Source organism: Apis laboriosa, unplaced genomic scaffold, assembly GCF_014066325.1.
Source record: "Apis laboriosa isolate Shangri-la unplaced genomic scaffold, ASM1406632v1 scaffold12_cov154, whole genome shotgun sequence".
In the NCBI taxonomy this organism is placed as follows: Eukaryota; Metazoa; Arthropoda; class Insecta; order Hymenoptera; family Apidae; genus Apis; species Apis laboriosa.
The window spans coordinates 4898692-4911459 of NW_025221207.1; the positions used below are offsets into that span (position 1 = coordinate 4898692).

The 12768-nt window shown below is 33.6% G+C and overlaps 2 protein-coding genes across 13 annotated transcripts in view; one reads left to right on the top strand and one right to left on the bottom strand.

Annotated features, from left to right (window-relative positions):
- Window positions 1-12768, top strand: part of LOC122720393 (KH domain-containing, RNA-binding, signal transduction-associated protein 2-like) — a 106511-nt gene that overhangs the window by 17990 nt on the left and 75753 nt on the right. The window lies entirely within an intron of this gene.
- LOC122720392 (transcription factor AP-2-epsilon) overlaps window positions 1-12768 on the bottom strand; it is a 236919-nt gene that overhangs the window by 10152 nt on the left and 213999 nt on the right. For all 10 annotated transcript variants that reach the window (XM_043947085.1, XM_043947084.1, XM_043947082.1 and 7 more), the window contains 2 exons: window positions 10375-10573; window positions 3036-3154 (listed from right to left, as the gene is read on the bottom strand). In XM_043947085.1, the coding sequence (XP_043803020.1) occupies window positions 3036-3154; window positions 10375-10573 (318 nt within the window). The remainder of the gene's footprint in view (window positions 1-3035; window positions 3155-10374; window positions 10574-12768) is intronic.

Below are 12768 nucleotides of genomic sequence, written 5' to 3' on the forward strand. Positions count from 1 at the left end.
AAAGAGTTAAAAAATATTTTCCATATCTCGAAAGTAATGGTTTTCTGTAAAAACTGTAGTGTATTTAAAAAAACGAAAATAATTTTTCGAAAAGTTAATCAATATTCTATATTCTCCCTCTTTTTTCCAAAACCACGCTCTCCAAATTGTTATGCCTTTCGTTCTCAGAAAAGGTTATTTATATCTATACAAACTTCGAACAAAGGTAATCTCGCAAACTGATAAATCGTGTATCATCATTCCACCGCTGTACCGCAAATAGAAGAATAGAAATCGGTTCGAAATGATTAAAAGTCAATAACCAGATACGAAAATGCAACGAATCGATGCATCCAACATTCTGTCCCGACGATTCATGGACCGTGAAAGAGCCGAGGAGCGAATTCCAATTAACAAGTGGTATTCCTCCTCGCTGCTACAAATCTGCACGGTTACGCAACACATAATTAGATTTTAGATTCAACCACACCGCCTTCTATATATATATATATGTATATATTTATATCCAGTTATTCAAATAAGCATCGATAATTGCGAATATGATAGAGTGTCCTAACTAATATTTGTTGTGCTCGCTATTCCTTCTTATATTGTATACACGATTAAAAAAAGAAAGAAAGAATAGAAAGGAAGAAAATCAGTATCAGACCAAGCATAGAACGCGAAACGGTTATTCGAATAGAATATCTTCGAGATTAACTTCCGTCTTCGAAACGAAATGAAGATTCTAAATGTCCGTCGAAACTAGTTTGAAAACCTGTATTCCAGATAGTTAATTAGATTGGTAGACAGGATAGCTCGAGATATGGTTTAGCCATTTCACAGAATTGATTCTGTTTATGCGTTATTAAGAAGTTACGTGTGTTCCTCGTTTTCTTCGTAACAACGAGATTATATCGTTGACAATATATTGAAACAAAGCTGAAATTTATTGTTCGAGTATATAGCTTAGGCGAGTATTTAGGCATTTTGGAACGAGGTGCTCAGAGAAGTGAAATGTGTTTCGTTGCGTTTATAGCGCGATCCAATTGTATTCGTTGCAAATTGAATAATGAACGGGTTGATTTACATTGTGGGATAATTACGAAAAAGAAGATGGATTTTATTAAAAGAAATCTTGATTTTTTTTTCTTTAATCTTTAATTTATAATTATGAGAGGGAAGATAAGTTTTGTTAAGAAAGAATCTTGAATTTTTTATTGGAAGTTTTTATGTTCATCGTAGAGTGAAATTTTCACAGAAGATTTGGAAAATTAGATTGGATTTAAATCTTACAATTAGATTGGTATATCAAATTCAATTTCTAAATCTCAAATTATGCAAATATTTCATTATTCGTTATAAGATGAAGTAACATTACAGATGTATTTTTTTTAATCTGAATTTCTTACTGAAAATATTTCACTATTCATCATTGATGAAGTTTTCCTGAGAAACTGATATCTAACTATCATCAATTCCTAAATCTTAAATCATGTATTAGATATATTTCGTAGCTTGAAGTTTTTTCACTTAGAACTTAAAAAAAGAAATCAATTATCAAAAATAATACTTCATCATAATATTCTTCCTAAAAAATTCAATGAAAACTGATTTTCGTGTTATCGTGTTATCATCAATATTGGATACAATCATTGCATTTAATTGAAATATTTATAATCGTCAACTTAATGCTCGATAAAATTATTCTTATTCGTATTTCACGCATCTTAACTTAGCATTATACCCCGCGAATCTCGACGAACCGACTTATTAAAATATATTGTGACTATTATACACGCGTGCTGCGACCGTTCTTTCGCGATATGTCAGCGGTAGAAAGAAAGAAAGAAAAATCGAGTCGGTGTTTTATACCAGCCCATCGACCATAAATTATAATCAACGTCTGCACTAACACTCTAACAATTCGCCAGTTGAGTCATTAGAGGTTCGTCAGGGTGGATCGACCTTTATACGTTGAATCTCGTTATGTGAACGTGTGTTATTAAGAGCGTGGTTAATAGTGAATATCCTATAGGAATGGTTCTAATTAACTGTCTTGATCGTGCCTCGTATTGGTTGTTCGTGGGCATGCTTTGATTGTCATTAAAAAGTATTTAATGTCGCTCTGCTTATGCGAACAATTTCGTTGAAATAATTTCGATGATCTATCTAAGAGATGATGATGATGATGGATCGAAACATAATATTACCTATGGTAATAATGATTATGATCGGTAATGATAGATAGAGAACGGAAAACTTTTATTGTATTTTAAGAAATTCTTTTATAATTTATTTTTTTATTTTTTTAAATAGATAAATATTAGTTGAATATATGAATGGATCATGTAACGATTGGGAAGGATTGAAATTTAGATCGTTAGAATAGAATTGGGATAATTAATATAAAAGTGATTGATTTAAAATGTTCGATTTTAAATTCAGGATAAACTGCGTAATAGATATATTTTGCAATATGTGTATTTCATTTAAAGTAGTAAAAATTAATATTAATTTCGTTAATTCACGTTCGACAGTGGTTTAAATCGATTTAATCATATTGACATCGTAATATTGATATTAACATAATAACATGATGGTATAGTCTTAAGCTATTGATCAGTATTTACGTAAATGCAAATATTTTCTCGCCTTTGATCTAACGTACTGTATAAATTAAAGTAATTAAATAGTCAGATTCATATGTAGATTTTTCACCTTTGCTGAATTTTTTTAATCCTCTGGTATAATAAATCATATTGAAGTTCTAACGAAAAAATTACTTATAAGAAAGAAAGAAAGTGAATTAAATCAATGAATCTATCGATTTAAATGAAATTTAAAAATAATTTAGATGCAATTAATTTTATAATATTTTTTAATAATTTTAAATATACATTTTAATAATAACTCGTTCCATTATCGCGACATAGTGATTTAAATTTTAATTTTTTCTAAAATTATTATCAGGGCGAAAAAAATATTATTATATGATATTTATAATAAATTTTATCGTGTTATCGTTTAATATTTAATATATTATTGCAACTTACCTTCCACTAAGGATGTTAAGAGCGTAACATTGGCAGCCTTCCTTCTTCCTGCTGGCAAATTCAGCCCAATTTTTTCCAATTTTTCCCTAAGCAGACGTCCGCCATTTTTGGATTTCGCTCTACGAAATATAAGAAAAAAAATGCAATCAGTTTTGCATTTGCAAATGCAGACTTTTATTATAATAACATATAGCACTTTTAATAAAAGAGCTATATAATATAATTATCGTAATCCTTATATTAATATTTAAAATATTTAAAAGATTATTATAAAAATCAGAAGTTGAATAATATTTAAAAAACGTAGATATTGACATAAGGATTAATATAATGATTCAAGAAATTGAATGTATTAAAAAAGAAAAAAAAAAAAGGATGAATATAAACTACAAAATGAAGTTAAAATAGTGAAGCAAATAATTTTGTCATTCTTCATTTTCATGAAACAAAAACTATAATTTATTATTCGATAGAATTCTGTTATCTCATGGAATACGAAAATGAAAAGATAAAATGGTACGTATGTATTATACAATAATAAATTTACAATGATAGAATAAAAAATGTACACGTGTACATTTTTTTAAAAAACTTATAAAAAGTCAAATCATCTCGTTATATATTCTAAAATACAATACGTTGCATTCAACGTATCTGTTCATGCAAATTCATTGAAATGAAATTCTATTTTTCAATTTCCTTTGTTCACTTTGCGTTTAAATACAGTAAAGTGTTCGAAACGCGCGCTTCAAACTAAGACTCGTTCTAGTTTGAAGCGCAGAAATTACGAAACGAAATTGCCCCATTAATCATTTCTGATCTTTGAGGGAAGAGAAAAAAAATCGATTAGTATCCGAGGGAGGAAGGGAGACAGAGAAACGAAAGAATTAGCATAATCCGTACGCGTGTCATCCATCGATTGAGTAACTTTACGAGTCGATGGCTGACAAGATACTTTCAAAGGTGTTGCACGTGTTGCATAAAAGAATAAAGTGTTCCACATATTATTGAATTCGAGATAAAAAATTAATCATACGCTATATATTTTTTACATTACTTTCTTTCACATCGATTATACTATCATTGACATAAATTATTCTTTTTTGAATCTTCGTAGAAACTTTTGAAAATGATATTATTTTTTGATTAAGGGAATCATTAAAGAGTTAATAATTTCGAAAAATGGAAAGATTATTCGTCGATCTTTTTTAAATTTCCTAACTTCGAGATTAAAGTAATAAATTACTATGCAAATTCTTGGAAGATTCTCTTTCCCAAAATTAGGAATCTCTTCTAAAAACATAAGCATAATGAATCTAAAATTCCTCGAAGGTAAAATCAATGTCAAATATGGTTTCAACTTTCGACAAGATATACGATATATTACAATTCACGAGTCTTTTCGACTCTCATTCTAATCCCATTACATCTTAAATATGTACATGTATAATTCATATTACACAAAAATTCCTTGAACTTCTTCAACAACCTAAATCGAATATTGACATTGAATATTCATGTTAATAATATTCATTTGAGAAAAGGATTTAAACATTTTTCGAGCGAATAGATCAAAAATATTTAAAAAAAAAAAAAAAGAAAAAGGATGACAACGGAGAAACGGAGAACATCCTAAATCTTTCACAAGCTCTCGAGGTTATTTCGCGGAAGATGGTCGAGAATTCGATAGCGCTTCTTAACACACCCTATTCATCCATCATTCGTGGACCGACATAACGGTAATACGTACTTATACACATCGGCTACCTTTGTTGGTCTCGAGTAGCCGGTTCATCCGGTAATCTTTCGCTTCGCTCGGCAATTAATACACTTTACCGCTATGAGTTTTTAATATATCTGCCGAAAGGATCTACGCCTCCTCGAAATGCGGCCTCGTGATTCTTCCACGTAACATCATGGAGATGCTAAGCAAACACTTCGATGCTTTCTTCATTATATGGCAATAAAATTTTTCTTTTATCATTATTATGATATTAAGACGTATTAAATAAATAATTTTTATTCGTTATTTATGATAATAGTAATGTATACGAAATATTGGGGGAGGATCAATTTTAAAACAAGTACAAAAGTTTGTATATAAAAATTTCTATTGTTTATTAAATTGTAAGCAATTGAGATTTGTGATATCTTCATTTAATGGAAACTTAAATTGCTTATGAGTTAATAAATAAATCAGCTTCTTTTGTTTTAATTTGACTTTTCAAGAATGTATTCACATTTTGATAAAAAGATTGATTTCTTCTTGTTGTAAATAAGTTCTTTATCATTGTAATTTTATTGTCATATAAAATATAATCCTCAATTGACAAAATTAGAATAGATACATAGTGTGATTCAGAGGAGAGAAATTCTTTCGATAATTTGTGAACGAATTTATAATTTGGGGGATCAGATAACGTTTTACTGTCAACGATAAACTTGTGCTGCATCGAACGTTTCTCTTTTGACGTTTCATTGTCGAACTGAAAGATTTGATTGAATTTCAACGAGAGAATTCGAGATTTTTACTTTCTGATTTGTTGTTCTCGTTTTGGATACGTGACATTTTTATATTTTATATCCTTTTGCTGGATTAGATTTCACGAAATCTTTCGTATTCTTTCTTCTTATATTTTCGTTATATAATTTTATATCTGTATAATATTCTGTGCGCACTATACTTTAGATTTTATGTCATTTTGTATGTCATGCATGTGTATATTTTTTACATATTCAAATTTTACTCATCATTAACGCGATACACTTATTTCTTTTTCTCAAAACACGTATTACACCTTCTTCTCATCACGAATAATTGATGTCCGATAAAAATATATATTCTTATATATAATTTCCTCGTCACATTAACACGCGATTATCCTGTACAAGTTGCATAATTATATTATTATCGTGCCAGGACATTTACCCATTCCCGTTTAATACGAGAAGAAGTTTACGCAACTCGGTGTCCTTCCACTTGTTCGATTCATCTTCGAGCGTTTCACGCCGAAGGAATGAATTCAACGACGGTATCTCCATATACATATTTATTATCGAAGCGATTCCTTTGTACGTGACGAGAGCAATTCTTCATTCATTACACAGTCTTGTCCCGAGAAGGATTCTCGCCTTCTTCAACGAACTGTATCTCCCCCCCTCCTAGAGATTTCTACAAGTCTTCACACCCTTCTCCACTCGATCCTCCCCCTCGATATGAACTTCAGAAATCACCCCTGATTACTCGAGAGATGTCCTCGACTAGTGACATTAATCGTTAAAATCTCGATCGCCGTTGATAAATCAATGATCGAGGATGGAAAATTTTTGGAATGGAAAAGAAAATTGTTGAAGCTGTTATTATTTTTTTTCTTTCGAATTAAAAGAGATTCTATTGTTGTTTCTTTTTTTTATTTCAAATAAAAATCCCTCTCGATTATTTTAATAAGACAAGATTCTAGAAGCGAGTGAATTTAAAAATGAATTTCACTTTTCATTCTGAATTATTTCTCTCTTAATGAACGTTATTATTTCATAATATTTAACTTCGAAATAATTTACTGCCAGTAGTTATAATACGATACGATCGTTTCATGGATATTTAATTATTCATAATTATTACATCTCTAAAGATCATAGTACGCGGCAACTAATTATCCAAGATTATAAATTACACCGAGCAATTTCACGTTTCGCAAGCGTCTTTCAAATGATTCAATTTCACTCGCCTCTGTATATCTCGTGATATTTTTTCTTTTTTTTTCTTTCGAAAATTCGCAATAAATTCAGCGATTATCACGTTTCAACCAAAGTGAAAAAAGATCTAGATAAAGAAGAAGACGATAGGTGATACTGTCGACAGGTGAACAACGATCGTTTTTCTTTTTTTTCGAACGATCGACGATGCTTAAATTATCCTGCTTATTCTGCTGTAGAAACAATCGTATCTCGAGGATCTTTTGCAATGTAATATAACTGTCGATCGTAAACCTTCGTTTGGCCATAAAGATGCAACGCAACTCGAAAGAAAGTAGAAGAAATAGATAAACGAAAGAGTGGTAAAAGAAAATTTACGATGTCATCAAATAACCATCTGCGAATAGCATAATTTCGATCCAACTATTATCATTCGCGTCATCTACTTGAATTAATTTCTTTCTTTTTTCTTTGATAAAAAAGGCGATAATGTTTTCAACGAAGAATTCTCCATATTTCACGAGAAATACATCTTTTTTTCTCGAAGTTTTGATCAGGATTCCTAGACTCGAAGAACAAATTAACATTTATGACTTCTTTTTTAAATCAGAATTCAATAAAAAGTTGTCTGTTTCTAAATTTTCGATTTTCATACGGAGAAGAATACAAATACTTTTTCAAATTATATTTTACATAGAGCGTGAATGTTTTATCGCGAAAATTTTCGGTAAATGTCCGAGAGGAAACTAGAGAAATAGCAAGTAAAAATTATCTGCTCGTAAAATAGAATTTTATTTGTTTCTTATTGCTACATTTGTTTAATGCGTTTAATACGCTTATTGCTTAACAGTCGTAAGTTGCTGAGGATTTTTTTTTTTTTAGGTCGGTGAAACAATAATAACGACATGACGTTAATATGTCTTATTGTCTGTGTTTCGCGTTAAAGTAGAGAGATTACAATGGAAAATTGCTCGATGGTAATTTCTCAAAGTCGTTAACCGATTGTGAGAACGGATAGATATGAAAATGAAACGTGAAATTATGAATAAAACATACGTTCGAATCGGCTTTTACGATTGAAAAAACGTACGCGTGTTTCTCAGTTGGGGAACGTGTAAAATTTTTTCTGCATCATTTCAACAAACATTTACAAGATCATTGTAAAACACACCGGTGGTATAACCGTTTTCAGGCGTAATTGTTTGCAATTTAAACGAGAAAAGAAGTAATGACGTTCCAACGTTGTAAAGAATTATTAACGTATATCAATTGCGGTTCTGGCTTATGACATGCAAACTTCTTATCTTTGAGTAGAATATAAATAGAAATACAGAAAAATTCTCAATTTTTAAAAACTGCATAAGTTCGCCCGATCCAATATTAACTTCACGTACAAATTTTAATCACCGCTTCATCATCGAATCATCAATACATAAAAATTCTATACTTCCACCTATTAACTAAACCATCATACTTTCATCAAGAATCATCAACAATTATTCCCTCCGAACGAATATCCACCAATATCCACCGAAATAAGGGTAGCACCCCAAGTCTTATTTATATCGAAACGAACCAATACCCTCTACGTCCTAAAAGCATTCTTCTCTCAATTCCGCCACGAAATCGTCAGCCGATCGAGAAGGCGTGCACTCGCTCAGAAATCGAATTTCATCGCGCGCCTCGATGGTTAATAAAATATCCAAACTCCCTCCTTCCCCCTAACATCGGGGGAAGTTGCAATTTTAATTTTCGTCTCGATTCGAAAGGGGATTGCCTCGAAAAAACACGAAATATCTCGGATTGCACCGAGCAAAATCACCGTGTCGATCGATAAACATTGATTCATCACACCGCGGAGGTAGAAGATCGCGGAGTGGTGAAGGAAGAATGGGAAGGGAAGAGGATAGGAGAGAGAGAGAGAGAGAGAGAGAGAGAGACAAAAGGAAGGCAGATGGGCACGGTAGAAATCTATGGTGGCAAGAGAACCGGGCGCGTGTAATTATCGGCCGGATCGCTATTCGAATGGATGAATTATATCGTCGCGGTCTGCGGTGTGTTGCATCGAATGCGCGCTGCCAGCCCGAGGGCCGATCGCGCAACCAGGAATTGACACTCGAAGCTATGCAATTATTAATGTCTCATTTGCATCGGGGATAGATCGGCCGCTTTATTGGCAGTTTATTCACCGTTCTCCTTTTTCCTCCCACTGCTCGTGGAATTCTCGTTGCTTCGATCCACGGGACAATGCCATCTATTATGCTTTATGAACGCATTCGCGGTGTGTTTCGTTGTTTCCAATATTTTCTTTCAACATATACATCAAAATACGTTTGAAAAATTCCAGAATTGTGCTTCGCATCTCGAGGAACTTTATGGAAGGAGGCAATTGTAAATCTGAAGTTTTTTCTTGGTGATACCAATTGACGAACTAATACACTTTTACTTATTCTTTAATAACAGATCATAACTTAATTAATCTTCGCTCAAATTATTTCGTATCACTTGATATTCCATTCAAAAATAAAAATAAAGCAATTTGTAGAAACAAGATGCAAAACACGACGTTACCACGACTAAAACTCTTCTATTTTTTGTAGAAATATTGGCTTGTATATATGGTGTATAATCGAAATGGAACGATACCGTTACTCGGTTTTATCTATCCAGTTAATTAATAAACGCGCATTCGCTTTATTCGAGCACGGACAGCGTGCTGATTTATGAGTTATCCCTCTTGGAAGCGGGAAGAGCCGTTCTTTATCTGATTCACCATTTTACTCGGTCAGAACATTATCCGTTGCGCAATGCTTTATCACCAAAGGCGTGGATAAATCACTGTATACCTACGCCCGGATGTATCTCACGCACGTGAAATCCCTGCACACTTGGGCTCGTAAGTGCATGCGCGAACGATTTTTTCTCGACACGGAGGAAACACGGGGAGAAGAAGAGGAGATCCGAGGCGAGATTTGAATGGAAGGTGTGCGGAAGATAGTGGTAATAAACGATAATAGAGAGTTGTTCGTCTTCGTCGCTTTTGATGCACGAGATATTAACGGACGCAGTTGAATCAGTGGTGCGAGTCAATGATTCCACGTTCGCGGAAGCAGTGGTCGTCGAGGAATTAATAAAGATCATTTTGGATAGTAGTAACATTATCGGAATAAATTTATCGAATACAAAAATACGCGAGGATCAATGGAATTCCAACAAATTGATCCTCAGATAATATTCCTTGATATTTATTCCCATAATTTTTATCGCATTCTCCTTTCTCATCACAAAAATACAAAAATAATAATACCTCTAATTATTATCAATGAAAATAAATTTACTCACTACTTATTTAAAGATATACAACTTCGTTCACGAAAGCTTATAAAAGGATAGATAGAATTGTTGGACACATTTCAAACATTCTACCTTGAACAAAGATCATAAAGAGATCGAAGCAGCATCGTTTAAAACGGAAGCTGGCGGGAAACGCGACCGATTTTACGACGATAATTTTCAGACAAACAACTGGGATCTGAACGGAGGGAGGGTTAATCCCCTTATAGAATCGCATTATGCAAAACGAGAGGAGAGACGGTGTGAGACCGAGAGGCAGGGTGATGGTGGCGCGTGTAATATCTCTTACCTCCGTAAGACTCCGCCGAGGAGGCTCGCGTTCAAGCATTCCGGTGGCGATAGTCGTCTTTGTACCTCGGCTACCGTAACTTTGTACTTGCTGGTGCTGCTTAGTAACGATAATCGTCCTGGAACCGAACAGAACACGTCCGAAGGCTGCGCGTTCCCGGTCAGCATCGCCTTCTCGCTCCTGTCCGATGGTTTCATGTCTGCAACACGCATGCGGTCGGTGGGTTATGCATTTCACCGATTGGGAATCAATTATAACCACGGGGCGAGTGGACGAGAAAGTGGCCCGTTTTAATTTACCGGGCCAGGTGAATTCGAATTCGGCTCGAATGTGGTTAACGAATGTTACGCGATTAAAAACGGATGCGTGTGTAGGGTGGGATATATATACTTGTTTATAAGAAATTCGTGGCCGTGTTTGCGAAATTGTAAATGGACGGAGATTGCAATTTGGATCGGGTGTTTAATTGTCGCTCCGCGTGTTTAGCGGCCGTTATTCAGGATATTATAAATTTAAATGTAAATGTGTGTATGTATGTTTTTTTGGCTCGAATGGCGACAAGCCACGTATAATTTTGTTGATCGACTTTGCTCGCTGATAATAAGTTATCATTTCTTGTTTTCTCATTAATGTTGTTTTTCTCGCAACGAATATTGAAATAAGATATAATGATAAAGGATGTAGAAAACTCGTATGGGTAGATATAGGTGTGATATAATGCTAAATAATGCTCATTATCATCGCCTTCAACTTTCGTTCTCGTACGAATGAGTTTAATGTTATTAAATAAGATGTAAATAAATAAGATAGCGAATAAAATTGTATTATTCGCTTCCTATTGAATAAGTGATTTTTCTCCAAAAACTTTCATATTATTTATAATTAAAAAAGAACTATTTGAATCAAATCAACGATCAAGATTGATCGATTTTACGACAAAAATGAAAGAAATGATCCATGCATAAAGAAGATGAACATGTATTCTAGTAATAATAATTTAAATATAATAAATGATGGATCACAACGAATTAACGAAATAAAATACTTTTCGATATTATTGCAACAACTATCTCCCTCTCTAAATCGGCAAGAGCGATAAATTATTACGTTTCCACGTAAAATATTTCTCAATTAATTTGATTTTCGGTTGATGAAAGAGATAATAACGTTAAAATTACCGTGAAAGGTCAAAGACTCGGTTTAACGAGTGGCCGGGAAGGAAGGAAGGAAGGAAGGAAGGAAGGAATACCGAAACCGAAGCTTCTTCCGAAATTACCTTATTCTCCCTCCCTTCCCTCCCTCTCCTGTGTGTGTATATGTACAACCATGATATCAGGGCAATATTCTCCGCGAAATATTTTAAATTCGCCGTGCCTCCGTCCCGTTTTCGTTTCTATGCATCCGATAGTCCCGCATTATTGCATCGTTGCTCTGGAATGCTTAATATAGGGCCGCGGGGTCCGGACAAAGCCGTGTTATTACAAGGCGAATCGATGGTCAACTTATAACTCGAAACTCTTCATCGTTGCTTCCCTCGATCATGAGCTACACCTATGGTTTATGGCAGTTTAGAACGAACACTAGTTTTAAATCTCGATAACCTCGAAAAATTCTCGTTGAAAAATATTGTAATACGACATAACGTACACCATTTCTTTTTTCTTCTCTTCTTTCATATATAATGTACGGGTTTTATGCATAAAAAGTTAAACTCTCTTCAAGATTTTTGGGTGGATCGGGTGAAATACAGGTTGATATACAGGTGTTCCCCCTTTTCTTTTCTTTTTTTAATTCTTGCGAACGTAAGAATTTTGCTCGCAATTTTTATCGAGATATTCATAATTTCAACCCCTCCTCGTTCTAAGAATTAGATAATATATAGGATTTATTAGACAATATATGAAAAGTTTAATTTCTTCATTGTTTTTTTCATTGCTTCAATTTCTCTCAAGCTCCAATAGTTTCAATATCCAAACAAATCCGAAAGAAATTTATTTTACCATGGTATCGCGCAAAGAATCATTTTTCTGTTGTGTTTTTCGACACAAGTTATGGTTTTGCCTAGCGTTCGAGAAGAAAAGGGAAGGCAGAAGGCGAAAGAGGAAGGGAGAGAGGAAGAGAGTGCAAACAAGTTGTCAAGCAGATCAATCCACAACGACGTCTCGATCGGGCCGGGTCAAACGGGTAATAAATTTCTACGCAGACCAAATAGGTCGACGTGGATTTGTTCCGCGCTTATAAATCGTAATCCGGAGAATGAAGCGGTAGAAAATCGTGCAACGGTAAGCGGCACGTTGATCGGACCTCGCCGGTACAATTTTGTAGGTTTAAAAGAATTACATTTGAAGCAATTACACTTGCCTATGTTACTATATTTTATAATCGATATAAAAG